This window comes from Prionailurus viverrinus, chromosome A3 (genome assembly GCF_022837055.1).
Source record: "Prionailurus viverrinus isolate Anna chromosome A3, UM_Priviv_1.0, whole genome shotgun sequence".
Lineage (NCBI taxonomy): Eukaryota > Metazoa > Chordata > Mammalia > Carnivora > Felidae > Prionailurus > Prionailurus viverrinus.
In genome coordinates this window covers 16,104,520-16,132,201 of record NC_062563.1, presented here as the reverse complement: position 1 = coordinate 16,132,201, position 27,682 = coordinate 16,104,520, and the positions used below count along the sequence as shown (strand labels likewise).

Genomic DNA, 27,682 nt, shown 5'->3' with positions numbered 1-27,682 from the left:
AGAAGATGCTGGTATTCCACAGAGGCTGGCACCCTCCTCGGCCTGGTGCCTGATGAGTCTTCTTCCATCTGTCCCTCTTGCTTACCCCAGTCCACAGCTCACCCCCATGGGCAGGCCCAGCCCTTAAAACCTACAGTGAGAGGGGACTCAGAGGTAGCATTTAAGCACATAACTCTTCAAGAGAAGCCTGGTTTCTTCTTGAGGGAAGGCAGGCTATGGTTCCCTCTTTGCCCCGCCCCCCCCCAGCATCAGAAGCTCTAGCTTCTCCTTTGCAGCCCCCGCCAGGGTCCCAGGGTCCCGCTGCTGAGCGGGCTGCCCGAGTCTGGGAACCCACAGCCTCCTTCTGTTCTCACTCCGCCCAAGACCACAGCACTGCACAACACTAGTCATTAGCTTCTTTATTGAGCACCAGATTTTCAGCATGAGTCCCCATAGGAAGGTTTCAGATTCAACCAGACTCTGGTCCACAGTCCGAGGAGAGATATAGCGTGAAGTTTTCACGTGTACAGAAACAGGCACACAGGCTTCAAGAGCAGCAGTAGCTGACTATGGGAACCCTGGTCTTCCTTGAAGGAGTAAAGGTAGGAGTGTCATTCCAGGCCCCCGAGTCAGGGAGGCTCCATCCACAGGGTGAGGGCTTGGAGAGGTGGCCGTGATGTCTTCAGAGACGCTGCCCTGCTTTTCAGGTCAGAGACACAGAAAGGTTAGGCACCTTCTGGTACCCAGGATGTAAGAAAATCCCAGAATATCAGAGCCAGAGAGGAACCCTTGCTGCAGATGGGGAGACTGAGGCTTAGAGCGAGAGAATGCTTTGCCAAGATCACACAGTAAGAAAGCAGAACAGAGCTAGGACCTAGGCCCAGCTCCCCTGCCCTTCACTTTAGGTGGCCATGGTGACAACCCAAGTTGCCAAGACCTTTGGGACTACACTTCAGAAACTCTCCCCTGACACCAGCCTCAAGGCAGCATTACACAGAAGGTAAGCTGATCCAGTGAGAGGCGCCGTCACCTAAAACCACGTGGCCAGGGAGTCCCCACACACTCTTGGCACTGCCCAGGAGGGGAAGGGGGTGCTTCTTGCAGGAAATCCCACAGAAAGCCAGGCTGCAGCCAAGGCAGGTCGGCAGCCCAGAAGATCAGCCAGGAACATACCTGCAGCAGCCAAAGATGGCATCCCATAGGCTTTATAGAGCAGATCAAGAAGCTTCCTCTTCTCATCTTCCGGGAGGAAACTGGACTTTGCCGCATTGATGTTCTAGAAGGACCAAAATGGTGGATAATAGGACACCAGAGAGCATGGAAGGAAGCCCTGGGCAATCTAGTGATGGGCCACCCTCTTCAGTGAACACGGGCAATCGATTAAGCTCAGAGCGGAGAAGGACGTGTCCAAGGTCACATGGCAGCAAGTGCCAGAGCAGAGACCATGAGGTTCCGTGTTCTTGAAGTGGCACTACAGGACACAGTGATGTGAGGAGGAATTTGGAGAAATGTGACACAGGGTGGGATACGTGTGGGGCCAGAGAGATACTCCTGCCAGGATGGATTTGGGGTGTCACAACCTCTAAAATCAAGGGCTCAGCCTGGGATCTATGAATGGCCTGAAATGTGTGCAGAATTATAGCTGAGCACACCTTTCTGGAGAGAGAGTGGACAGTTTTTATCAGATTCTTTACAGGCACTCAATCCAGGCAAAGGCTAAAAAACCTGGTACCAGGTCAGCACACCAGCCTGAGGTCATATCCATAGAGGGCACCTACCTCTAGGTCTGGCTTGGCTTGGCCCGTTGAGGCAAAGTCACTCATCTCCAGAGGTTCCGGGCCCTGGCCAAGACCTGCAGGCCTCACACACCCCCAGGGCCAAGAGTCAAGGCCACCAGGCCTCACGCCCACTCACCAGCCTCTTGAACTCCTCTTCAGTAAAGCCCATGTTCTGTTTGGTCATTTGGTAATCGGTTTCCAGGGTGGACTTGAAGATGAGAGGGTCATCCGTGTTGAGTGAGTAGTTAGCCTGGTCATGTTTGAACCTGGATACAGGGGTGAGGGGGAGAGGGAAGAGCCTCCTTTTACTCTGCGGTGAACAGTCACCGCATGTTGGCTTTCACCCTCCCTTGAGCCTTGCAGCACCTTTAGACCTGGAAGAGCTGCTCGCTGTACAAAGGAAGAAAATTCAGAGAGCTCAGGCGACTTGTGTAATGCCACGTAAATAGCAACTCAAGACAGACCCATCTGACCAGCCCAGAGCTGGGCAAAGGCAGAAGAGGAACAGGTAGAATGGCAGATCATATGAAACCAGAGAGCATGGAAGGAAGCCCTGGGCAATCTAGTGATGGGCCACCCTCTTCAGTGAACACGGGCAATCGATTGAGCTCAGAGCGGAGAAGGACGTGTCCAAGGTCACATGGCAGCAAGTGCCAGAGCAGAGACCATGAGGTTCCGTGTTCTTGAAGTGGCATTACAGGACACAGTGATGTGAGGAGGAATTTGGAGAAATGTGAGACAGGGTGGGATACGTGTGGGACCAGAGAGATACTCCTGCCGGGACAGATTTGGGGTGTCACAACCTCTAAAATCAAGGGCTCAGCCTGGGATCTATGAATGGCCTGGAAATCAGGGAGGCCCAGCAAGCAGCACCCTCTGGAGCCTTCGTCTTCACAGCCCGCACTCTGAGGGAGCTGTCTGGACTCCACCCTGTTCACCCTCAATCCCACTGGCATCAACTCTTCAACCAGCCCCGCGTGGAAAGGGTTCCTGGCACAATCCCAGATCACCGTCTCTGTAAACCCAGGCCTTTCCTGGCTCTTACCTCACTTGACTTGTGTAGCACAATTGTACACTGTTGACTGGTCTTAAAACCCTTTTGATTTCTCGGAGAGCACACTTTTGGCTCACCTCGTACCAGACTGTCCCTTAAACGTCACTATCCTGCGTTCTCTCCTAGGCCCTCTTGCTCCCCCATCTCCTGAGGCTGTCACTTCTCCATGAACCTTTCTCCAGCCCACAGGCTGTTTCCCGTGTGCCTCCAAGAACCTGTGCTCGGACGCTCAGCAGGTACCACACGCTCCACCACCCTGAAGCGGACCTCAGGACCCCCTTGTAATCCGATCACAGCCCGAGCTCCTTCCCTTCTTAAGCTTGGCAGACAGACCAGTGCAGGCCTGACCACGGTTGCCCCAAGTTCTTGTCGCCTTCTCCTGTGTCAGTGAAAGGTGGCTTTGCCCTCCTGAGGCCTGATGCCACCCCCGGGGCTCAGTCACAGGACAGCTGGAAGAAGGGCCAAGGTGTCTGGTTAGGTGGTGGGTTAGAAGCAGGCTGGGATGGGCCAGACCCCCCCCCCCCCACCATGGGAAAGCTTCAAGATGGTGCTTGGGGGGAACACCCGGAGGTGCCAGGACCGCACAAGCTGGAAAGACTCCTCTTCCTGATGCCTAGGAGGCCAAATCAAGCGTGGAAGCACCCGTCCCACCTCAAGGCCAGCGGAACATTGTGCTGTGGCCACAAGAGTGAGGGGGCCCCGGTCCACTATTCGGGAGCGGGGCTTCCTCGGCATGTTATAGTACACCCGCAGTTTGGGCTCCTCGTCGGTAAGGTGAGGACAGCAGCACCTGCTCCCCAAGGCCTTAGAGAGATTTCCTATCAAGAGGCCTCGTGTGGGCCAGCACCCAGCCCCTGCACTTCCCTCCCACCCTTCACTTTGCTATACAAAACCGAATGGGCCCCAGGGCCTGGGCCTCACCGAACCACCGGGTGCTCCGTGTCCGACTTCCAGGCGCCTGTGAGGTAGCTGGACCAGGGGCAGACCTGGAAGAGCAGGTAGATAGCTGGCACGCGTGCCCCCAGGCCACACTGTTCCCAGACCCCAGGCTGGGACACCCCAGGGTGTCACCCCTGCTCTGACACCGTTCTCCGCACAGCCACGCTGGCCTCCCAGCTGCCGAGTCCTGTGACCTCCATCCTGGCAGCTTTGATGCCCACTGCCCAGTCCTGCCACACTGGCCCGGCCCCGGCGGCCCCTGGCCTTCCGCCTCGGTCCCCTCGCTCCCCGGCCACTCACCTCAAAATGCAGGTTTTCGCGGCGCAGCCGGGTGTAAAGGGCCTCGTCATCCAGCGTGTGGTAGCCGTGTCCCACCCTCTCCGTCTTAAGCGTGTCCACGGCCTGCAGAGAAGCAAGTGGAGCCTAGTGCCAGGTGGGCAGGAAGTGGGGAGAAGGGCCCCACGCCAGCCCTGCCTCCTCACCTGTCTCACCACTTCCGCGGAGCCCGCCTCCCCTGCATGGACAGTGCGGTGAATGCCGCTCCTCACGGCCTCCTGGAAAGGCAAGAGCCAGTCACGGGCGGCCTGGGGGGCACCAGCGGCCTGACCTTCACCGCACTCTGGGTCTGAGTTTTGGCAGCCTTGAACTACGCCCAGTCAGCTGGCCTGCTTCAAGATGGGGAAGTCGGGGGTTTTGTTTGTGTCATCATAATCTAAGTGGCAGCTGCCCTTTATTAGACAGTTAATGTGTCTGTCACCGTATGAAATGGTTTGTATATGTTACCTAACATCCACAAGTATTATGATACCTGTTTTACAAGGAGAGAAACAGACCCAGGAAAGTAACAGAACGATGATCGAACAGGTGGGGAGCCGAGCTCTGAATCTTGGAGGGGAGACTCCAGAGCCCCTTCTCTAAAGCCCCCGCTGCATCCACGGGAAGTGCATCGTCAGGCTTCGAGATGTTTGCTCTAACTCTGTCATGCCAACAGATGCGACGGAAGCCCAGAGAAGGGGCAGCCTCACCCAGGTTCACATAGCAAGGTACAGACAGACAGAAACAGGTTCACACATAGTACTCCCAACACCAAGGGGGAGTCTTCTGTTTATACCAAATTCCCAATGTCTAGCACCCCCAAGACCCAACTAAGCTGCACTAGGGGACCGCGGAGGCCTCACGCACCCCAGTCCGTGTGACCTCTCCCTCCTGGGTGGAAGCCAGCTCCTGGTGCTCACCCGGTGTTGCCCTCCCCACCGTCCTGCGGGACCCACCTCGTAGGCCTGCACGTGTCCTGGGAAGAGACTGCTCCCTTGGATGGTCTCGTCTCCAGCCAGGTCAATGGCCACCACAGTCTGATGCTGGTACTTCTTACACAGCTCCACCACCTCCAGGGACCAGTCTGTGGGCAAGATGCCCACCGGGTGTCTGATGGCATCACCGAGGAGAGCCCCCCCCCCCCCCCCGCCCCGCTCACTGTCCCCCAACCTGAGCCCAGCGGCAAGGCGGGGGGCCCACGTCGGGTCTTCAGATCCCGCTGGCCATGGCCTAAGCACGTGGCCTTTGGCCAACCCCTCCATCCAGGGCCTCGCTTTCCTCTCCTCTGAGAGGACTCCAGCTGCCACCACATCGGCCCCTGGCCAGGCCGTGTGTGGAAAGTGCCGAGGGCGGGGCCTGGCTTGGTCAACAACAAATGGCTGTGTCTCACCTGACCCCACCTCTGCCCTCGAGGGGGCGGGGTGAGCTAAGCCTCACTTGGCTCATGAGGAGATGGAGACCCCCGGTTTAACACGGAAGCCCAGAACAGACCCCACACGAGCGCTACTGGACGTATCGCTAACATACTCCGTCCTCTTAACCAATCAAGGCGTCATGAAGGGTTTAAAAACGGGTGGACAGTCACAGGCTTTGGCACCAGATGGCCCCGTGTTCTCGCGTGGGCTTTCTGCCTTCCAGACTGAGGAGAGAGAGGCTCCCCGCCCTTCAGTAGCCTCATCTACCAGAGGGGAAACAACGGCCATCCTACCTCACAGGCTGCTACAAGGATCAGAGAAAATACGTGCAAGTCTCTGTACACGGAACCCGGCCTAGATTTTTTTTTTCTATTGTTCAGGTTCCTTTGGATTTGTGCTGCCTGCAGGTCACGTGGCCGTCAGGCCTGATCTCCCTGGGGAGAAGCGTCTCTCGGCTGCCAGGAGTTCCAAGCCCGAAGCCCCAAGGTCCTGCTAAGGGGCTCAACAAACACCATGGTGCTGGGGGCAGGGGAAGCCCGGATGTGGCTCCAGGGCCAGGCTGGGGGATCGGCCGGTGTCAGAGGGGCGGCCCGGGGCAGGGCTGAGGGCGTACTCACTGGGCTGGTGGCGCATGCAGCACAGGATAGACCGCACCTTCACCCCAAAGTCTCGCTCTCCCTCCTGCAGGCCCTGGTTCACCACAGCCACCACCTCGTCGGGGGTGAGATCCCCTCTGTGTGGGGAGAAGAGTAGGGATGGGGCAGAGGCAAAGGTCTAAAGGACACAGCCCCGGGATGGGATGTGGGGGGCATTGAGGGGAGAGAGAGAGAAGAGTCTTTTGAAGCGGCTTCAGCCCCCATGAACCCACCGCCTCTGGGGAGAAAGACATGGCCCCCAGCCCTGGCACACCCCACTTCCGGCTTGCTGGGGCACTTCCAGACTGGAAGGTGTGTGGGGCGGGGGTAGGGGGTGCTGGTCAGACACAACCCTCCCTGTGGATGCCGGGCACTGATAAGCCTGCCTGCTCAGATTCCCACTAGTCCGCATGTATCAGAGTTGTAACTAGAAGGGGGCAGTGGGGTTGGGCAATGCCACTTAGAGACCCCTGGGGTCCCAGCAGAGGGGCAGGAATGGGCCACACTCACTTCAATCACAGGGTTAGAACAGGACACCTAGAAGTCACTGGACGAGGGGGCTAATGTTTCTAGACTGTGGGTCTGTGTCCGGGACAAAGGAGGCAAGACACAGATGCACACTTTTTCCAAAGGTAGATAAGTAAGTAAATAAGTAAATAAATCAGGCATCAGGCCAGCCAGCCAGCCCAGATGAGGGCTGGGAATGTCTCTTGTGACAGAGTTAAGGACAGGACCTTAACTTTCTGAGGGCATGGACAGGACAAGGGGGGGGTGGTAACATTAGGTCAGGGGCTCCTACCAGCCTGCCCCCGAGTCTCAGGTTGACCCATCCCACCATAGCCTGGGACCGGCCCCTCCAGGTGGTCACTCACTCGGCCTGGTCCCAGGGGATCGGCTCCACTTTAGAGTTGGCCAGCAGGTGCGGGCTGTAACGCACCTCCACATACACCACGCCCTCCTTGGCCTTCATCTCGACAAACTCATAGGCGATCCTTTTGATGGCCTCCCGGGAGCCCCTGGGAAGGGAAGAGAAGGGTTGGGAACAACAATCGGATTTTAAAAACGGGCAAAGGACCTGAATAAACATTTCTCAAAAGACATACAAATGGCCCGGTTTTATGAAAAGGTGTTCAGCATCACAAATTACCAGGGAAATGCAAATCAAAACCACAACCTCACACCTCACACCTTGTTAGGATGGCCACGATCAAAGAGACAAGTGATGGTGAGGATGTGGAGAGAGGGGCCCCTGTGCACTGCTGGCAGAAACGCAAATTTTTGCAGCCACCGTGGAACACCGTGTGGAGGTTCCTTGAGAAATTAAGACTAAGCTGTCATATGATCCGGCAATCCCCTTCTGGATATTTGTCCAAAGGAAATGAAATCAGGATCTCACCGAGGTATCTGCACTGCCATGTTTACTGCAGCATTATTTACGACAGTGAAGACATTGTTACAACCTCAAGGTCCACTGAGAGATGAATGGATAAATCTCTCTCTCTCTCTCTCTCTCTCTCTCTCTCTCACACACACACACACACACACACACACACACACACACACACTGAAATAGCATTCAGCCTTAAGGAAATTCTGCCATTTGCAACATGGATGAAGCCGGAAGACATTATGCTAAGTGAAATAAGCCAGACGCAGAGAGACAAACACTGCATGATCTCACTTACATGTGGAATCTAAAACAGTCCAACTCATAAAAGCAGAAAGTACCACAGTAGTTGCCAGGGGCAAGTTGAGCAGGGAAAGGGGAAATTGGGAGATGTTGGGCAAAAGGTACAAAATTTCAGTTCCACAAGATGAGTAAGTTCTGGAGACCTAATGTACAGCATGGTGACCATAGGTAACCATACTGTATCACATACTGGAGATTTGCTAGAAGGGTAGAGCTTAAGTGTTCCCATCACACACACACACACACACACACACACACACACACACACACACACACACACACACACACAGAGGCAAGAAAAAAGAAAAAGGGAGGCACCTGGGTGGCTCAGTCAGTTAAGCATTTGATTTCGGCTTAGGTCGTGATCTCACGGTTCATGGGTTCAAGCTCCACGTCAGGCTCTGTGCTGACAGCTCAGAGCCTGCTTTAGATTCCCTCTCTCTCGCTCTCTCTCGCTGTCCTTCCTCTACTCACGCTCTCTCTCTCAAATCAACATTAAAAAAATATTTTTTTAAAAAAGCAAAAGGTAACTATCCACAGTGATGGATATGTTAACTTACCTTGCCTGCAATGATCGTTTCACAATGGATATACACATCAAAACACATTAAAGGCACACAATTTCTATTTATCAATTATACCCCAATAAAACTAAGGCGAGAGAGAATGGACAAATCCAGACAGTACCCTGGGGTCGGGGAGAAACCCGCGACTCAGACTTGAATCCCGGCTCCCACGCTTACCTGTTGCGGGACTCTGATGAGTCAGCCTGCCGCTCACGTGAAACGTGATTGTGAGGACAAACACGTTAAACATCATAAAACTCACCCAGGCCAGTGCTTAGAGCAGAACAGACAGATGCTTGAAGTGGTTTTGTTGGTAGCAGAGTGCTGGCTCTAGAAGCAAGGCACATTTAACCTGCCAGGGCCATTCTAAGTACTTAAGTGACAATGAACTGTGCCTAGCTGGAAGTTTCCGCCATGAAGAGTGAAAAAAGAAAATGGTTACTAGAATGTGTGAGGGAAGTGTCTTGGGGAAGTTGGCCAACTCCCAGGAAAAGGGGACCATGCCTTTGCGGATGAGGTGGGGGGCAGCTGCTGCCTTCCCTGTGGGGCAGGGGCAGAGCCTGGGTCTGGGACCTCAGACCTGCCGCGGGGGAGCTGGCCTCCCAGGAAGAGGGTGCCAGATTGCCCCCACCCCCCACAGCTGTGGAACGCATTCATTCCCCACCGTGACCAGCACGGTCCTAGGCCCAGGGGATACAGCAAACAAGGTGGACAAAATCCCCGTCCTTGCAGTGCCTACAGTTGAGCAAGGCAGGCAAGTAAATATGCAAAACGTAAAATCTACAGTAGGGGGTGCCTGGGTGGCTCGGTCAGTTAAGCATCTGACTCTGACTCTTGATATCTGCTCATCTCATGGCCGCGGGCTGAGCGTGGAGAGAATCCCTGCTTGGGATTCTCTCTCCCCCCCTCTCTGCCCCTCCCCTGCTCATGCTCTTCCTCTCTCTCTCAAAATAAATAAAACTTTAAAAAAAAAATTAAAAAATAAAACCTACAGTAGGTCAGATGGTGAATCTAGCCAACAGCCTCCATCTGCCTCAAGAGGGCTTCTTCTCTAGCCCTCCAACAACCCATAATGGGCACGTGCTCCAAACCTTTCCTCAGGTCCAGCCCTCTGGACAACATCACACCTTATCTATCCCAAAGCTTGGGCCATACTTCCTCCTCCAGGCAGCTTTCCCTGACTGCCTCCAGCCCATTTGCCTCTTCCCCTTCTGGAGCTCTGGAAGCACAGACTGCAAAGGCTTGACTCTCACCGGCCCTGGGAAACTCTGCCTCGTGCCAGGAAGCTCAAGGTGGCATCAGGGGAAGAATCTGTGTGGTCCTGGCCGTGCTCCTATACTTCCTGAGCCTTCATTTCTCCTCTGCAAACGAGGAGCGTGTCCACCTGGCAGGACTGTCGACAACCACAAAGAGTACAGTTCTGGGAGCTGCACACTTATCCTTCTAGATCAGAGAGACTCTGCTATTAAAAGATGGAAGGAATGAAAGGTAACATGAAAACACCAGTGCCTTGGGCGCCTGGGTGGCTCAGTCAGTTAAGCGTCTGACTTCGGCTCAGGTCATGATCTCACGGTCTGTGAGTTCGAGCCCTGCGTTGGGCTCTGTGCTGACAGCTCAGAGTCTGGAGCCTGTTTCGGATCCTGTGTCTCCTTCTCTCTCTGCCCCTCCCCTGCTCGTGCTCTGTCTCTCTCTCTCAAAACTAAGTAAACATTAAAAAACAAAAACACCAGTGCCTGGCTGTCCATGAAGGTATCTTCATCATAACAGGGGACTTGCTGAGGACAGTGCTGTGTCCGTTCCAAACTCCAGTCCTAGGAGGTAGATGGGATCACGAGCCCCACTGTCTAGGTAAGCGAACAGAGGCCCAGAGAGGGTACATTTTCCCCATGTCACAGTTATCTGGTGACAGGATCAGACACTAGGATCTGAGCTCCTGACCTCACCCCCAGTCACTTTTCCATAGAAGTTGAAGAAAAACATCAGTGCATTATACCCACGTTCCAGGAGGAAAAAAACTCAAGGCCCAGACGTAGGGAGAGATTCACACAAATGCACACAAGGCTGAGAAACAGAACTGGGGTTTCACCCCACAGGTGGAGGCACAGGCCACAGGGAATGGGAGTCACCCAGAGCCTGGGGCAGGGGTTGGGGGTGACTCACGCGATGACAGGCATGTAGTAGTCAAACTTGGTCAGGAAATCTGGGAGGCTGGTGGGCTTGTCCATGCCGATGATGTCCCGCAGCTCCTCTGCGGTGTCAGCGGGGAAGGCAATCCCCCTCTTCCTGGGAACAGAACCGTGAGGGCAGCGGGCCGCTCCTGAGCGGGACCCAACCAATCCCTCAGAGGAGCCAGAACAGGAAACCCAGGGATCTCTCCACCCAACTCTTCCCGTTAAACAGATGGGAAAACTGAGGCCTGGGGCGTTTAGAACCCAGACTGGAATCCTTCCAGCAGCTCCTGTCCCCAAGGCTGTGACCAGCCAGGGAGTCGTAAGAGGGGATAACCGGAGTTAAAGTCTGTACACATACACACGCACATCCCTGGTGCCTGGGACCCGAGAAGCTGCCAGGGCAAGCCCACGGTTTCCTCCTCAGCCCCAGGAGTGGGGAGAGCCAGCTGGGCTTCTGCCAGGTCAGGGGTTATCGGGGCACTAACTGCAGCAACACAATGCCCGGGGCAGGCGCCAGACCTGCCCCCTCCGTCCTCCCTCTGGCCGGCACATCAGAGAGGCCCGTCCTGCGCACTGAGCTGGGAGTGTCTGGTGGAGGCTCATGGGAAGGCATGGGGGGCCGGCCACCCACCTCAGCGCGGTCTCCCCTCTCTGCCCGCAGACCCCGTGTGGGGCTCGCCCAGAATAGCCCTTCTGGACCGGAGCCTCCTCTCAGCCGCGGGCAGCGGGGTGCGCAGGTGGGCTGGCCTCCTCTGCTGTGACTCCCGGGTCCCCCTGGGCCTCAGTTGCCCCACTTTTAAGAACAACAGACATTCAAGACACGCTTCTACCATGAAGGGACAAAACAGGAGACCAAAGGGGCTCTGAGGAAACAACACAGAGAACAGAAGAAAACCTGAAACTCTGACAATGAAGGGCCTCAGGGACAGGCGAAGAGGTCACGTCCCTGAAACACAGCATCCTTTTCAGGAAGGGGACAACCAGAGGGTAAGGGCTCCCAGAAACCTAAAAGAATATGGCGCCAGTCATCGTAAGGATATAATAAAATGAATGGAAAATAAAGCGGCGAAACGCCTCCAGCAAGTACCACAAGAGACGAAAAATAGGAGCAAACGGTTAATCAGGTGACTAGATCAGGCTGGAGCAGCCGGTTATCTGCAAAGCAAGAACAAAAGAGGGAAGGAAGGAAGGAATCGCCAGAGAAACCAAAGTTTGAATAGTGTTTATGTTCTTTACTGACTTCGGTCACTAAAACACTACGATGCTTCCCCACATAAATCCCTAAGGCCCCGACGTAGGCTCTCCTCTCCTCCCGGTGGCCCAGGAGTGGCCCCCAGTCTGCAGCCAGCCCCCACCCCCCCGCCTCCCCCCAGCCCCGTGTCCCCACAGGACACCATGGGGGGAGATGGCATCCCTGGTGTGGTCCCGGCACAGAGGGCAGCGTGGACCCCCTGATCCTTCCGTTGCCGGGCAGCCTGCCCCAAGGCCACCCTCAGAAGGTCATCCCCAGGGACCGAATCCCCCGCCCCCGAGCCAGGACCATTTAAGTGCTGTGTTTGGGAGCTGGTGGTGGCAGCAGAGGAAGGCTTTGGCGCTCACGTGGTCAGAGGCAGTGGCCACGCTTGCATAGGCCCTGCTGGACCTGCTCTGTGCGGCTCCCCTACCGGTCTTCCTCCAGCCCCCACGACCACCGCTTCCTGGTGGGGCTCTTCCTCCTGACATGCTTTCAGACTGTCCCTTTTACACACCTGTCCAGATGGACTCCTCCCCTTTCAAGGTTTTCACCTGAAAATCCAGAAATCTCTGCCTCTACACACCACCACTTGAGGGCCTAGGGCGGGCCGGGCACTGGATGGGACAGCAGTGACCAAGATAGACTACCTACCTCCTGCCACCTCTCCCCTCTCTGCCCCACACTCCACATCCCCAAATACAGCCCCTCCGACCCCCCAGCTGCCCAACCCACGGTGGGGGGCCTCCCCTGGGACTCCATCTGCTTTGCCCACCAGCAGCCAGTCCCCAAGTCCCACTTATTTTCCTTCCTAAATGTCTGTCCCATTAGTGCCCCCCTCTCCAGACTCTCTCCTCATCAGCCACCAAGAGATCTTTTGACAGAGTGGTCAAAGGAGGCCGGTTAGAGGAGGGGACAGTTATGCAGAATTAAAAATTTTTTTAATGTTTATTTTTGAGAAAGAGAGGGAGACAGAATATGAGTGGGGGAGGGCAGAGAGAGAGAGAGAGAGGCAGACACAGGATCAGAAGCAGGCTTCAGGCTCTGAACTGTCAGCACAGAGCCTGACACGGGGCTCGAACTTAATAAACCGCAAGATCACGAAGTCAGACACTTAACCGACTGAGCCACCCAGGCGCCCCTTAAGCAGAACTAGAAAAGAGACAGAGGGAACAAGAGGGGCTCCAGGCAGAAGCCAGCAGGGAAGGTGAGGCATAGGGAGGCCGGAGCTCAGAGTAGGGTCAGTGGTAGGTGACGAGCCAGAGGGCAGGCAGAGCCCAATGGGGCTAAGTTAGGGCCTTACTCCCAAAGCACAAGCAAATCGCTGAAGGATTTCAAGCAGGGAAGTGGCGTAAAGCGGTTTCAGTGCTCCTTCTGGCCGCCGTGCGGGTAACAGATCCAAGAGCTACTGTCGCAGTCCCAGCAGGAAACAAATGGGACAGACACTCTTTAGGATCTCACGCACGACTGGGCCTCCAGAAGCTGCTTAGACCAAGCTGTAAAGCTCCAGTCTGGGACCCAACGCTGAGGCAAGAAGGAGTTCCTCTTAGGGCCCCGGGTCCTCCTGCCACCACAGCCACTCGGCAGCAAAGGCTCCACCCGGGACCAAGCTTGGTCCTCAGATGGTCCCTACACCCCAGTCAGCCCTGCCTTGGCCAGTCCTCTTCCGGCCGTGGTGGGTGATGCGGCCACAGGGAGCCTGGCCAGAGGGCCCCGTGAGGAAGAGGAGCTCAGGATTTGGAGGTCAAAGTCCATCCCCCTGCCGTAGGTGCCAAATCACCCAGGGTAGGAGCTGTCCCATCCGGGGACCTCCACATCCTTGTCAGTAAAACAGACAGTACTTTCTTTGCAGAGAACAGAGAAGCAATGAGGCTATTTACGTGTCCAGCGTAAGACAGCAAGTTCCAAAGCCTGACGGACTGGGTTCCTTAAAGCCTGTGTGACCCTGGGAGAGTTACTCAACCTCTCTGTTTATTAAGTCTGGCAGGTTTGAGAAACATCCAGTGTGGACTAAGTAGCAGAAGAGGTCAGAGAGGCCACACAAGCTTTGCAGGTCTGTAAGGGCCATGGGTGGACTTCAGCTTTGCCCCTAAGCAAGCTGGGAGTGTGGGAGGGCTTGAGCAGGGGAGGGGGGCTGGTCAGACTCTGCTTTAAGGCATTTGTTCTGACTACAGTACTGTGGGGACAGGAGACGGGGGAGGCCAGAGCGGCCACCCGGAGACCAGTCAGGAGGCCACTGCCACAGTCCAGGTGGGGATGCTGGTGGCTCAGGCCAGGGCGGTGAAGGGAGGAGAGCGAGCCCACGTTCAGAACGTGCTTTGGCAAAACGGCTGACAGGGTCACGAGGAGATCGAGAAAGAGGTAGGAGAAGCACCCGAGAGGACAGAATCATAGGAGCAGAGGGAAGCAGCGGGCACAAACACGGTCAACGGAGGCCCAAATCACAGAGGCAGAAGAGGCGCCACTGGATTTGGTGACCAGGAGGGAGGGAGGGTCTTCCTTCTTTCCTTCCTCAGCCCACCACACCCAGGAAGTCCTCCAGTGTGTCTATGGGCATCCACAGCTGCGTCTGACCGACTCCCTGCTCCCACGCCTGCTGGCCTCGAGCTCAAGCTCCAGCTGGCACCTGTGACACCCCTTCCCCGGGGCCCACAAAGCCCCCCCACTGCTCCTGATGCCAAGGTGACGTGGGGACAGCAAATCCGACCAGCATCCCCACAGGGGCGGTTCCCCTCCCTCCTCTCTCTACCCCGTCCCGGACTCAGGCCTCCTTGCTCCACCACCACGTGCCCTCTGACCCCTTGAACTAGCACCTGCCGGGAGATCCCATCCCCGTGCCAGTAACCCGCCTTAACGGCCTCATTAGGGGCCCTGGGGGAACGGCCAGCCCTCCGCACGGGCAAAGGACAGGCCGAGATAAGCCAAGCAGCTTCACCCCACTCAGCCGGAGCCACGACTTATAATTAATAACACCATCATTAAGTGCCCTTTATGGACACCGTGCTTAACCCCGAGCTAAGGGTTTTCTGTGCACGGCTTCCCCTAAGCCTCCCGCTGGCAGGAGTTAATGTTCAGGGTGTGGACTCAGGGCCACACCCATGCTTACTAGACAAGTCCCATCACCTGCCAGGGCTCAGTGTCCTCCTCCCCAAAATGGGGACAACAGTGGTACCTCCTCACAAGCTGTCGTGAGGATGGAGTACGTCAGCCCCGGTGCAGCGCTTCTATGGCGCTCAGCACGAGGTCAATGACGTAGGGGAGTCAAAAACTACATCAGTAGCAACTCCCTAGGGCAGAGTGAGGTCTGTGTAAGTAGGACAAGGCGGAGAAGTGTGTTCTCGCCAGACCTCTGTCCCCAGCTCTCGGAGGTGGAGGAGGTGCTCCGGAGAGTTGGGGGACAGACTCCCCAACATCGCTAGTTCTCTGGAACGGGGGCATCTGGAGAGGCCAGGGGACTCTGGCTGACGGAGCAGAGTGTTCACACTTGGGTCTGAGCTGAACTGCTCCAGGCAACGAGAGAGGCGGAGTCCTCCCAGCTCCACAGGGAGGGAGTGCCCAGCAAACAGGTGAAGAGCACAGTCCCCAGAAGGAGGGGTGGGTGGCAGAAGGGGCCCCCATCTCCCAGGACAGTTCTGGAAAGAGGCCAAGGTTGCAGCAAGGAAATGGTGTGCTCACATTTGCATCCGGACCCACTGACCTCTAAAGTCCCTGCTGTTAAGTGTCAGACCCAAGAGAAGGGCCACCATGAGCCCTTGAGGTGGGGAGGGAGGGGCGGGTGTCCCTCACTGGGGGGGCACTAGGGACCCTTCAACCCACCCATGTGCCTGTGAGCCGAGGCAGGAGGCACATTCTCGCTTGGAAGATGAAGAATGGCCCCCAGAGGAGGGGCCTCCTGTCCACATCCCCCAGCAGGCTATGGCCAGGGTCACATAGGGAAAGCCCTGGGGATCAGATGACCCTGGGTCAATTTTAGACTCTGTTTATGGTTATGTGGCCTCAGGCTACTGCCTTCACTTCTCTGAGCCCCTGGCTCTCCTCAGTGACATGGGGATAGCAACACCCTCCCTCCTCCAAGTGTGGAAGGATTAAATTCGCTGACTCAAGGAGAGGGCTCAGCCTAGCGGCCCAGCACGAGGAGATGCTCAGCAAATGGTCCCAGCATCCTGTGTGGGTGCATCACCTGCCATAGACTCTACGGATTCAAAACACAGTGACCGGTTCAGTCCTGGGGATTGCCTCCTCGTGTGTGTGTGTGCACACGTGTGTGTGCACCTGTCTACGTGTGAGGCAGGGCAAGCTCTTCCTGGCTCACCTGGCAGCAGGAAGAAAGAGAAGCACAGAAAGCAGAAGACTTGGGCTGTGGGTCTCCCGCTCAGAGCTGAGGGGCTTCGTTTGTCCACATACCACCTTGTTCCGGCCAGGGGGCCAGCTTGATTCCATGGAGATATAGGAAGGAACAACCCTGGAATTGTCCAGAGTCCTCTGGGTTGAACTGTGGGCCCCCAAATATCCCCAAATGTTGGGGAGGAAGGTCTCTTATCCAAGGACTTACTTGCCATAGTATAAGATGGTTTCAGGCTTGATGGCCCCATCCAGGTGGATATGCAGCTCCACCTACAAGGGGGTAGAGGAACAGACACCCATGAATGCCTGAAGTACCTTCCAGAGGGTTTGCGTTAACAATGACCATGATACCATTAGTCCCATCAACTGGACACTTACCACATATGCCCCACTAAACTCTTTACACACACCACCTTGTTTAATCCTCATCTGTGGGGTGGGTTTAATGGTCATCTCCAGCTCTTTAAGACCACAGACAGGTTCAACCACAGCTGAGGTTCAAGCAGGTTAAATAACTTGCCCATGGCCACACAGCAAGCCATAGAGGCAGGAACCCAGCCTAGTGCTTTGGTTCTCAACCACAGCTGGTAAATGGCAGAACCAGAATTGTAACCCAAGTTCAATCCCAGAGCCAGTGCTCTTAAACACGAGGCCAACCATGGTACCATAGGAGCTATGGAGCCCCAGCCACTGCCCCCACCCAGGCAGTGTCTGCTCTCCACCAACTCACTCAACAAAATCCAGTATTAAAAAGTGTTGACCACAGACTTCCTGGACCTGTGAATATCCACAGTGGATTTCAAAACGCAGGCCCCATCTTCAAAAGCAAAAGCAGATGTCCCTTAAGCACAATTATCAGGAATCAATATTAGGCGACACAGATCCTTCCAGTATTCCAGAAAGGGTACCAGATACTTGGCCATCTTGGTGATCTTTCTCTACACACACACACACACACACACACACCCAACAAATGTTGGACACACAAAGCCAGGAGTTTAAGGACACAGGCTTTGGAGACTGCCCATCAGACTGGACTCCCAGATCTGCCCCTTTGCTGGCTGTGTGACCTCATCTAAGACTCTTGATCTCTCAGAACCAGTTTCTCAGCTACAAAACAGGGTATTTCTGCCTCCCTCTCCACGGACAACTCTAAGGATTTAAAACAAAAAACAAACAAACAAACAAAAACAGACAGTGTTGGGTGCTTGGGTGGCTCAGTCAAGTGTTCAACTTTGGCTCAGGTCATGATCTCACACTTCGTGAGTTCAAGACCACCCCCCCTCCCCCATCGGGCTCTGTGCTGACAGCTCAGAGCCTGGAGCCTGCTTTGGTTTCTGTGTCTCCCTCCCTCTCTGTCCCTCCCCCGCTAGCACTCTGTCTCTGTCTGTGTGTGTGTCTCTCTCTCTCAAAAATAAACATTAAAAAAAAAAAAAAAAAGACAGTGTAGGTGGATGTGTATGGCCCACAGGAAGCAGATGCCGCTCTCGGCCAGGGCATCTTCCAGAAGTGGTTAAGATGAGCATACCAGGCGCACCTATGTGGCTCAGTCCGTTAAGTGTTGGGCTTCAGCTCAGGTCATGATCTCGTACTCTGTGAGTTCGAGCCCCGCATCAGGCTCTGTGCTGACACTCAGAGCCTGGAGCCTGCTTCAGATTCTGTGTCTGCAGGACCACCCAGGCCATAGGGAGTCAAGTTTTAACTTGAGAGCACAGAGAAGTTATGACAGGGTTTGAAGCCAGCTAGAGGGGGAAGATACTCAGAGCAAAACCAGCTGGAGGCTATGAAGGTCAAGTTTATGAGAGATGATGGTGCCCCGAACCAGGGTGGCAAAGAGGGCATGGAAAAGCAGGGGGACAGAAAAAGGGGTCAAAGATGATGCCTCGGGTTAGGCCTTGGTGGGGATGGGTAGCGATTCCCACGCTCTGGGCACAGCCCAGGAAGAAACCCCAGCGCTCAGAGGGAAGGTAGGGCAGGGGTAAGAGGAGAGAGACATGGTCCGTTTGATCTTGGTTAAGCTAGGATACCTTTGAGCCCTCCACATGTAAAAGGACAGAGCCAGGAAGGAAAGTTCTAGAGTACTTTGAGATGGAGGCCGGCAATGCAAGTAGGAATATGGATGATGAAGCCATGGCCTTGAATGACCTCACCAGGGAGAAGGTGTTAAGAAAGGGGCCAGAGAGGAAGCCTCCATGAGCACCAGCACCCAATAGCTTTACACGGGAGGTTGAACCTGGAGAAGAGCTGTCAGAGAGGCAGAAGAGAAACCAGGAGTGTGGTGTGCAGAAGGCAAGGGACGATCAGATTTTTTTTTTAATTTTCAATATTTATTTTCAAGAGAGACAGAGAGACAGAGTGTGAGCAGGGAAGGAGCAGAGAGAGAGGGAGATGCAGAATCCAAAACAGGCTCCAGGCTCCAAGCTGTCAGCACAGAGCCCGATGTGGGGCTTGAATCCACGAACCATGAGATCATGACCTGAGCTGAAGTCGGACACTTAACCGACTGAACTACCCAGGCGCCCCTAGGGACAATCAGATTTTAAGGAGGAGGGGCGCCTCGGTGGCTCAGTCAGTCGAACGTCTCTTGATCTCGGCTCAGGTTATGATCTCACAGTTCGTGGGTTCAAGCCCCGAGTAGGGCTTCACGCTGAGGGTGCAGAGCCTGCTTGGGATTCTCTTTCTTCTCTCTCAAAATGAACAAAACAAAAAAGATTTTGAGGAGGAGTGGCCCAGCAGGTCAGCAGAATGGTAACTGCCCAAATATGGCTAGATCTGAATCCTGAGAAATACAGATTTCCTCACCCGGCAAAACAGGTGGTTTAAAGTTCTGAGGAGTTTATCCCGGATTATCTAGATAATGCAATTACCCATCTCCTTATGAGGGAGGCAGGGTTTTAAGAAAAACTCCTAGCAGTGTGACCACTGAAGCAGATGGGAGCTGAGTGGTCACAAGCCAAGGACAGCCTAGAGCCACTGGAAGCTGCCAACAGATGCATCTCTCAGAGGGTGTGTGACCCTACTGACACCTTGGTGTTGGCCTTCTGACCTCCAGAACAGGGAGAAAATGTCTATTGTTTAAAAAAAGGTGGTTTTTTTTTTTTAATGTTTATTCATTTCTGAGAGAGAGAGAGAGAGAGAGAGAGGGAGGGAGGGAGGAGTGGGGAAAGGGCAGAGAGAGAGGGAGACACAGAATCCAAAGCAGCTCCAGGCTCTGAGCTGTCAGCACAGAGCCCGACAGGGGGCTTGAACCCATGAACCGTGAAATCACGACCTGAGCCAAAGTTGGCTGCTTAACCGATTGAGCCACCCAGGTGCCCCGAAAATTTCTATTGTTTGAAATTCCCATTACTGTGTGTGGTTATTTGTTACACAGCAGCTACAGGAAACTGATACAGTGAAGTCCTGCCAGACATCAAGCAATAGGAGAACAGAAACATGTCCCTTGGGCTAAGGCCACAGGGGACAGGGACCTGGAGGGGAGGTTCTCAGCCCTGGGTGCCCATTAGGAGCACCTGGGAAGCTTTGGGAGGTCACCCACACCCAGGCCCAACCTGGTCCGTGAAGTCACATCCTTGGGCCTGCACATGGGATCATCGTTAGATTTAAATACACATAGCCAACACTGAGAAGCGCTATCCTACAGGAAATATCCCAGAGGCCTGAGGGGGACAGAATCCACACTGGAATAGGGGAAGAAACAAGTAGAGGTTTTAAAAAAAAAAAAAAAAAAAAAAAAAAAAAAGGAGAAAGTTTAGATTCTTCTTTCCAGAATTTTACTCCTGAAGAAGAAGAAAAGGCTGGAGAAAGGACTAGAGGGAGAGGTGGGTCCAGAGAATGGTCTGTAGGGTGGGAGTGACTGGGGCAGGCTTAAACGCTGATGGGGAAGACGATTTGCACGAGGCTACAGAGAAGGCCCGAGGGCTCTCCCTGAGAAGGGACAAATGGAAGAGCTGGACAGGGGAAAGGAGGAGGGAGAGGGAAGGGCTCCAGGCAGAGGAGCCCCGGGTGCAAACATCTGGATCAGGCAGCAGGGAGGGAACTGGCCTGATACAGAGAACGATATAGTGGGGAGAGGAGGCGGCCATAGAAAGGGGGTGGAGGGCAGGGACAGGTCATAGTTAAGGCCGGATCCACGGAAGGGTTTGGGATAGGTCACCTCTAAAAGTGCCTTCTGGCTGCCGTGTGGAAAGGAGGTGAGGGGGAAGCCAGAACAGAAGCCAGAGCTGCCCAGGAGTCAGGACTAGAGATAAGCACCCACAGGAGACACCTGCCGAGGCACGGACCGAACTGGGAGTGCCCCACTCGAATGCACGGGCTAACCGGGGCAGAAGTGCAGGGAGGGAGGAGGAAAGAGGCAGGAGGCAAGAGCCCCCCTGGGGACAGGGAAAGCAGGGCCTGCTGCCCCACTGTGTCCTACAGGTCCCACCGCTCCTGGGGCTTCCCGGAAAGCTGCCTTGACTCCTGTCAGGGGAGAAGCAGAGGCAGGAACCCCCTTCCTCAGGCAGCCCAAGCTCCTCAGGCAGGCCTCTTATGGAACTTTCTAGAGATGAGCCACTACCCACGAAGATATCAGCATGCCCCAGAGGATAATGGGGTGCAAGCTCCAAGACTGGGGTGGGGACCCTGCTCTCTTGTCCCCATTCAGGAAAAAGGAACAGCAGGAACCAGGAACAGCTTCTAACTTACTGAGTATCTACGACGTACTGGACCATCCACACACATTAACTGATTTCATCCTTAACAACAGCAAGGCGGGAACTTCACTACCATTTTACAGAAGTGGAAACTGAAAGTTCAAAAAGTATCCAGGGACACAAAGGCAGGCAGTGATAGAGTCAGAATTTGAACCCAGGTCTGAGTCACACTGAGCTCTTACTAGACTTTCCCTGCAGGCCTGGCCTCAGGGAGTCTACCATAAGTGATTCAGTAAGTGATTCAGCAATAGCAATAACCAGCTGCCTACTATTATTAGGTCCTTTATCTCAGTTAATCCTGACCTCCAGGCAAGGTACACCTTACAGAGGTATACACATCAGCCCGGTGCCACAGAGGCCAGATGGGCTTGCTGAGCTCCAGGGAACTCTGTGACCTGCCCGACATTGCCCAGGCTGATAGCAGCAGAGCTGGGTTAGAACCCAAGTCTGTCTCCAAGCGCACGTCCCGCCTACAAGCCAGACCATCGCCCCGGAGCGCGCACCGGACCTGTGCCCGGCCACCTGACCTCTCTGCAAGGGAGTCCCTCCCCCACTCCCCTGCACTTGCTCCCCAGGAGGCCAACTCACAAGCAGCATCTGAAAAACACGGCACGCACGAAATCCAGAAAGGAGCAGGAAGCATCCTCAGTTACCAAAACTTAAAGCTCCCCCCAGGTGCTGGGCACAGTGGGGGCATGAGCAGACGTGCCGAGTCTGGCTCTCAGGGGACGCCAGCCAGCCAGGTGGAGGCCAGGGAGGTGCATTCACTCACCCAAGGTGTCCGTGACAGAGCCAGGACAAGGACATAGGTCATGGACTCCTGGGCCAGGCACTCCCAGATCGGACTCTGGCTCCTAACTGGCAGGCAGTGTGCCTTCAAAGCACACCCAAGTCGAACCGGGCGCCCCCCAACACAATATTCGGTTTTGTTTTCATCCTGCTGGCTTTTGAAATTTACTTAACACGTCTGTCTCCCTATTAGTTCCCTGAAAGTGTGGACTCTGTGTCGTGATGCTGGATCTTCAGTGTTTAGGACAGTGCCCAGCACAGCAAAAAGCGCTCAGCACACGTCGAGTGACCAAGTGACTGTTTCCTCCGCTCTCTGTTCTAGGTCAGCAGTGCTGTGTCCTCTCCCTGAAACAAGGGAGGGGCCGACCTACCCCCTTGGGCTGGGAGAGGGCAGTATAGACAGGACTCCTTGACCAGCCCCCAGAACCTGGATGAGCCACAGGTGCCCACAGCCAGCCAGACACCCTCTCCCTCCCTAGCCCCGGTCTTGGCAATGAGCCGGTGCCCACAGGCCACCATGGCCTCTCAGCTGATTTTTGGGGGAAAACCAGGAGGCAGAGCGGCCCTGGGCTGACAAGCTGTTTCAGCCACACTTCCTCTAGAAAGTCCTCTGTGCTCAGCCCCATCTGAGCTCATGCAGCTCAGAGGCGTGGACCTGAAGGGGCCGAGCAGTCTCCTTGTGCCACCTGCTTCCTGGGGGCCTGATGGAGCAGAGCATAGCGTTCAGTTGCTGCCGTGAGCTTCCCCAGACGGTTCAGAGATAGGAGGGCATGTCTTCAGCCAGGGGCACATCCTGTGGAGCAACAGCCTAGGAGCTCGACACAGCTATCCCCCACTTCATAGGTGGGGAGACAGACACAGATTAAGGAACCAGCCCTCAGCCACAGATGGCTGAGTGCCCCGGAAGCTGTTTGACTCAAAGCCAGAGGCTGTAACAGCCACAGTGCGCTCCCTTCATCCTGCAGATCAGAGCTGAGTCAATACTGGTAAAATCTAAACAGAATGGTTGAGAACCCGGACAAGGATAACGAACAGGAGCGGCTGGCATTGGGTGCCCTGCTCTGAGCCAGGCCTGCACTAGGTTTTCTATAGGCTCATACACATCTCATTCCCACTGTACAGAGAGGAAAACTCACTCCTCTGCTTCCATTGTCACAAGGACACCAAGCTTGTTTCTTCCCTCACCTTGCTGCTCTGGGGCCTCAGAACCCTAAGGGGTGAGGGTGAGCCTGCCCAACACTCTGGGTATAGATAGGCTTGGACCTCACTTTGGACCCCCTGGCCTCCTCTTCTCCCCTGTCCGAAGCCAGGCTACAGTGCTATCCTTCCCCGCCCCAGGGGGGCACCTTCCTAGGACAACTGGGTAGGTCGACAAGTCCTTCCCAGCTCACAGGGCCCCTTCCCACCCAGGTCAAGCCAACCCCAAGATTAGACGTAGAATCAGAACTGCGGCCAGCCTCCCCCACCTCGCTGTGTGACCACATTTACCCTCTCTGGTCCTGGCCTCCTCTGTCAAACAAAAGGCTTCCCTGAAATCTAATCTCATTCATTCCCTTCTCTCCCAAGGGCCATCTGAGTTATAATGGTCAGGTGGGCTCTTTGAGGGGCTTTTTAAACACAGGTGGCTCTAGTAACCAAAAAGTACTGAAAGCCCAAATAAGTGCTAACAACGGCCTTTGTGGCAGGAAGTCCAAAAGATGAGAAAGACTCTGAAGGTGGAGGGGGCCTCCCAGAGGGCACCGGGGCTCCCATGGCAGTCCTGGGGCGGGGAGGGAAAACACACTTAAGGGCCTGCTGCTTGCCAGCCGGGGGCTTCACTAGTGCCTCTCAGCACAATTTCCCCGAGATCCCACGACTTTGATTTGAACCAACCCATTTTACAGAGAAGAAAGCAGAGGCCCAGAGAAATGTCCACCAGAGCTCTTGTAGCTGCTGAACAGTGAGGCAGGGATCCACCCTCAGTCCATCTGAAGCCCAAGGTTACTCTGATTCTAAGTGCCTTCCCGGCAAAGTGGTAAGGGCAAATTTGCAAGGCAGTTGGCCTTGCAAATTTTAGGCAGTTTTAGGTAGAACTGGGTTCAAGTTTAGCTCTGATTTCTGGCTGTGTGACTTTGCATAAAGTTCCTTCCCCTCTCTGAGCCATTTCTTCAGATGTCAATGAAGAAGACCTACCTTAAAGGGCTACTGTGAGCATTGGATGAACATAGGCAAAGCAGTTAGAACGGTGCCTGATACAGAGTAAACATGCAAATAGGAGAAAGAAAAATTTTGTGGGCAGGGTGCCTGGCTGGCTCAGTAACGCAGGAGACTTCTGATCTCAGAGTTGTGAGTTCAAGCCCCACATTGGGCATAGAGCTTACTTTTTTTTTTTTTAAGTTTATTTATTTTTTGACAGAGGATCCCAAGCAGGCTCCACACTGTCAGTGCAGAGCTCAACGCAAACCCGTGAGATCAAGACCTGAGCTGAAACCAAGAGTCCGATGCTTAACCAACTGAGCCGCCCAGACGCCCCTGGCATAGAGCTTAGTTAAAAGAAAATGATGTGGGAGATTTAGCCCCAGTTCTCTGCATCGGGGAGGGACAGTGTAGAAAGTGTGCTCCGGGCCTGGGCCAACTCGCTTGCCTGTCTACAGCTTTCAGGTTCTCCTTTTGTGTAGCCTTGGGCAAGTCACTTCCCCTCCCCACGCCTCAGTTTCTTCATCCGTAACGTAAAGGCAGATGAAGATATCTACCTCGTCCAGTTGTCCAGAGAACGTTGCGATGTAAATCACCAAAAGTACCCGGCAGCCGCTGTTATTACAAAAATCGGCAGGTGACCAGCATTGTCCTCCATGCCGAAGAACTCCTGAGCACCACAGGATTTTTCAGCCTTGCCTCATGTAGAAGAAGACTGGTAAGGGCCACCACTCCACCTTCCCTATACCTCCTCCAGTGCCCAATAGGTACTCAGGAAGTATTTGTTAGATTAACACTATCAGACCAGGGAGGTGACCAGATAAGGCCTTGCTCCTCAAACCGAGGTTGGTCCGTGGTCTAGCAGTGTTATTAGCATCACCTGAGGGCTTGGAACGGACCCTCTCAAGTTCCACCCCAAACCCACCAGTTCAGCGTCTGAATGTTAACGAGGCACTCAGGTGACTCGAGTTAACATTTTAAGTTTGGAAAGCACACCCTTGCTCTGCCTTCTTAAAGCTGGCCGGGGCCCTGGGCCTCACCCGGTGGTAGGCATAAGAAGCCAACCAGCCCAGCAAAGACTCCTGTCCCAGACAGGCCTACACCTGGGCACTGGCACCTCTACCTCAGAGGCGTCTCCAAAGGCAATATCAGGAAAGCTGGATGGGGCATGGGATTTTTGAAGCCAGCCCCCCACTCTGGGCTCAAACCCCAGCTTGGCTACCTCCGTGCCGTGGATCTTAGGCCTTGTTAATCTTCCCTCCATTCATCTGTGTAATGGGATGATACCAGCTGTCTCATGGAATCACTGAGAGAATCAAATGAATTAATAAAGGTAACGTGTTGAGAACGGTAGCCGGCACAGAGCCCTAACAACTCAATTAGCTCCAGCTACTAATTCTAGTTCTCACGATTATCTGTTCCCCCCACAGGGAGGCAGGGAGCTGGCTCCGGCGGCAGTGGCTGAGACAGGCTCCTTTTTGCTCCTCCCGCCAGCGCAGGCACATTCCCTCCTTGCAATATACAATTTAATCACATCTTCACCTACATAGAGGAGGACACTCTACCTTCCCTCCCAAGCACCCCCTTTTAACTCTGGACCGCCCCCCCCACCACCACACCACCCACAAGCAGGTGGGGCCCATTTCCCAGGTGTGGAAACTGAGGCCCAGAGAGGGGAAGTAACCCACCACCTGGAATCAGAGAGGATTGGGTGAGGCCAAAAAATGGTAACAATGACCTCTCCCTCACAGGGCTGTTACAAGTATTGCAGGGACAGATGTGGAGCACACAGCAAGTTCGCAGAAGTGTTACCTATCATCTCCATAGCTCCAAGGTCGCTTCCAGTCAGGGGGCTTTGTCTACTGCCTTAGGATTCATAACAAGGTAAGGTGGTTCCCCCGCCAAGGGCAGAGGGAATCCAAAAGCATTTTAAAAAGAAAAGGGGGGGGGGGAAGCCCTCGCAAGGAAAGAGGCACCGAAGATGGGGGCTCCCAGACAAGGTGCGGGGGAGGCATGGGGTAGGGTTCCACAGGAGCGCTCCCCAGCACTGACTTGCGGCAGAGTAGCTGAGCATTTACCCTGTGGTGGGGGCATCGGCAGTGAGGGGCAGGCCTTACCTCCTCCAGCTCTCACCCAGCTCTCTCTCTCTCGCTCTCTCACTCACACACACGCACACACATGGGATACTCACCAAGTCTTTTATGGTGTCTGCCGTGATCATTCGCACCCATTTCTCAGAGAGGGAAGTGGAGTCTGTTTACAGCTCACTCCTTCCTGTGACCCCTCCCCCCACCCCCAGCAGTCTCAAACCCTGCTAGCCCATTCACTCTGCTGGGCGGACTCCTGGACCCTTCCCCTCTGTGGACTGAATCTCAGTGCTCCAAAGCCCTGCCAAGTGGGCCTAGACCCTCCCTGACCCAGGCATTCCCAAGAGGCCACAGCTGGTGGGAGGAGGGACCACGGAGTTATCCCTTGGGGCCAGTGGCTGTGGCTTGGCCTGGAATGAACCCAAGGCCTAAAGCCCACTCAGCCCCTCGTGGGGAGAGAGGGGCGCCCTGCTCCCCTCCCTCGGCTCTATGGCACGGTCCTTCCGACTGGCCTATCCATAAACCCGAGATCCTCAGCGCTCTCAAACCCATCACAGTGTTGGAGCATAAAGCTGTTTCCGCAACACTTTAGGTGCCTATGGGTGTAGACACTGGGGCCCATTTTGCAGCTGAGGTTCGAGAGGTCAAGCCCCCTGCCTAGGTTCACACAGCTACCCGGTGCTGGTGCCAACAAGGCCCATTTAACAGGTAGTGAAACTGAGACTCAGAGAGGACAAGTCAGGGGCAGAAGCAAAACTCGGAGGCCAGCCGGGGGCGCCTCGGGATTCAGGACACTCCCTGCCTCATTGTCTCTCGTTAAACTGCCCGGAGGCACCCCGGGGGCCTGAGCTGAGGGAAGAAAGCGGCTGGCTGCAGGGGCCCGGGTTTGCTCCCGGGGTATGGACGCCCTTAAGCCCTCCAGCCAGACAAGGAGCCAGACCCCCCGGACCCCAAGGCCCCCCCGCGCTCACTTTGGGCTTGTCGAAGGCGGGCGTCTGGGTCATGGTGCCAAGCGTGCGCCCCAGCAATGCTCCCTCCGCCGGTAGGTGCTCACCCGGGGGACCTGCCTGGACCGCGGCCCGCCACGATCCTCTTAACGCGGCCCGGCCCCGCCCCCGAGCCGGAGCTCCCGCCCCGCCGGAGCCCCGCCCCGCCCCCCAGCCTGAGCCCCCGCCCCGCCCCTCAGACCCGGGTAGTGTATTTCCTGGAATTCCTTCCTAGCGAGCGGCGGGGACAAATCCGAGCGCCCCCTGGGCCGTGGCCCGCCCTGAACCTCCGGCCCCGGGACGCAGTGTTGGAGCCACCTGTGGGCTCGGGCTCCAGCCGCCTGGCTGGCTCTGCCTCCCTCCTGGCCCCTCGAGCACCATTCAAGCTACCTCCTGGGCGCCTGCAGCGTGCCAGGCCCGACCTGGAAGCTGGGAACGGTGAGCGTCACAGACCTCGTGTGGCTTGCACTCTACTGGGCGAGACACACGCTCATCACAAAATCCCACAACATAAATGTACAGTCGGGGACCTTAATGGGGACTAGCCGTGGCTTGCAGGTCGGCGAAGGCTTCTCTGGGTTTACGGGGGGGGGGGGGGGGGGGGGGCGGGGAGTAGGGGTGGAGTGGAAGAGGGCAGCCCACGTGGAGAGGACATTCTCTGTGAGACCCCAGGGCTCTGGGGAATGAACGGCGAGGAGGGAGGCATAGCAGATCCCCTCCTAGGCATTTACCCTTGAGAAACCCGCCTGCGTGCAGTCAGAGAGCATTTTCGAGGATGTTCACGGCAGCACTGTGCCTCACAGCAGACAGCACTGGAACCACCCCCTAATGCCC

At 55.4% G+C, this 27,682-nt stretch overlaps 1 protein-coding gene across 6 annotated transcripts; it reads right to left on the bottom strand.

Annotated features, from left to right (window-relative positions):
* Positions 1-383: 383 nt before the first annotated feature.
* Positions 384-26,982, bottom strand: ADA (adenosine deaminase). Of its 6 annotated transcripts, none has more exons than XM_047852708.1 (13): positions 26,834-26,982; positions 16,326-16,387; positions 10,532-10,654; positions 7,304-7,426; positions 6,988-7,131; positions 6,098-6,213; positions 5,022-5,149; positions 4,233-4,304; positions 4,051-4,152; positions 3,733-3,797; positions 1,894-2,023; positions 1,153-1,255; positions 384-678 (listed from the first exon to the last, which is right to left on the bottom strand). In XM_047852708.1, the coding sequence occupies exons 1-13, from the start codon at positions 26,864-26,866 to the stop codon at positions 662-664; spliced, it is 1,218 nt and encodes a 405-aa protein (XP_047708664.1). In that variant the 5' UTR covers positions 26,867-26,982; the 3' UTR covers positions 384-661. The 6 variants fall into 6 exon arrangements, with proteins under 6 accessions (XP_047708664.1, XP_047708665.1, XP_047708667.1 ...); XM_047852709.1 differs by having other exon boundaries at positions 384-675; XM_047852711.1 differs by having other exon boundaries at positions 6,098-6,254; positions 7,053-7,131.
* Positions 26,983-27,682: the final 700 nt, after the last annotated feature.

Coding starts and splice junctions, on each gene's coding strand:
- ADA (XM_047852708.1), bottom strand. CDS start 26,866: ATGACCCAGACGCCCGCCTTCGACAAGCCCAAA. Junction 7,132..7,303: donor ATCGTGGCCATCCTAACAAG/GTGTGAGGTGTG, acceptor TTCCCTTCCCAG/GGGCTCCCGGGAGGCCATCA. Junction 4,305..5,021: donor GACACGTGCAGGCCTACGAG/GTGGGTCCCGCA, acceptor TTGCCTTTCCAG/GAGGCCGTGAGGAGCGGCAT.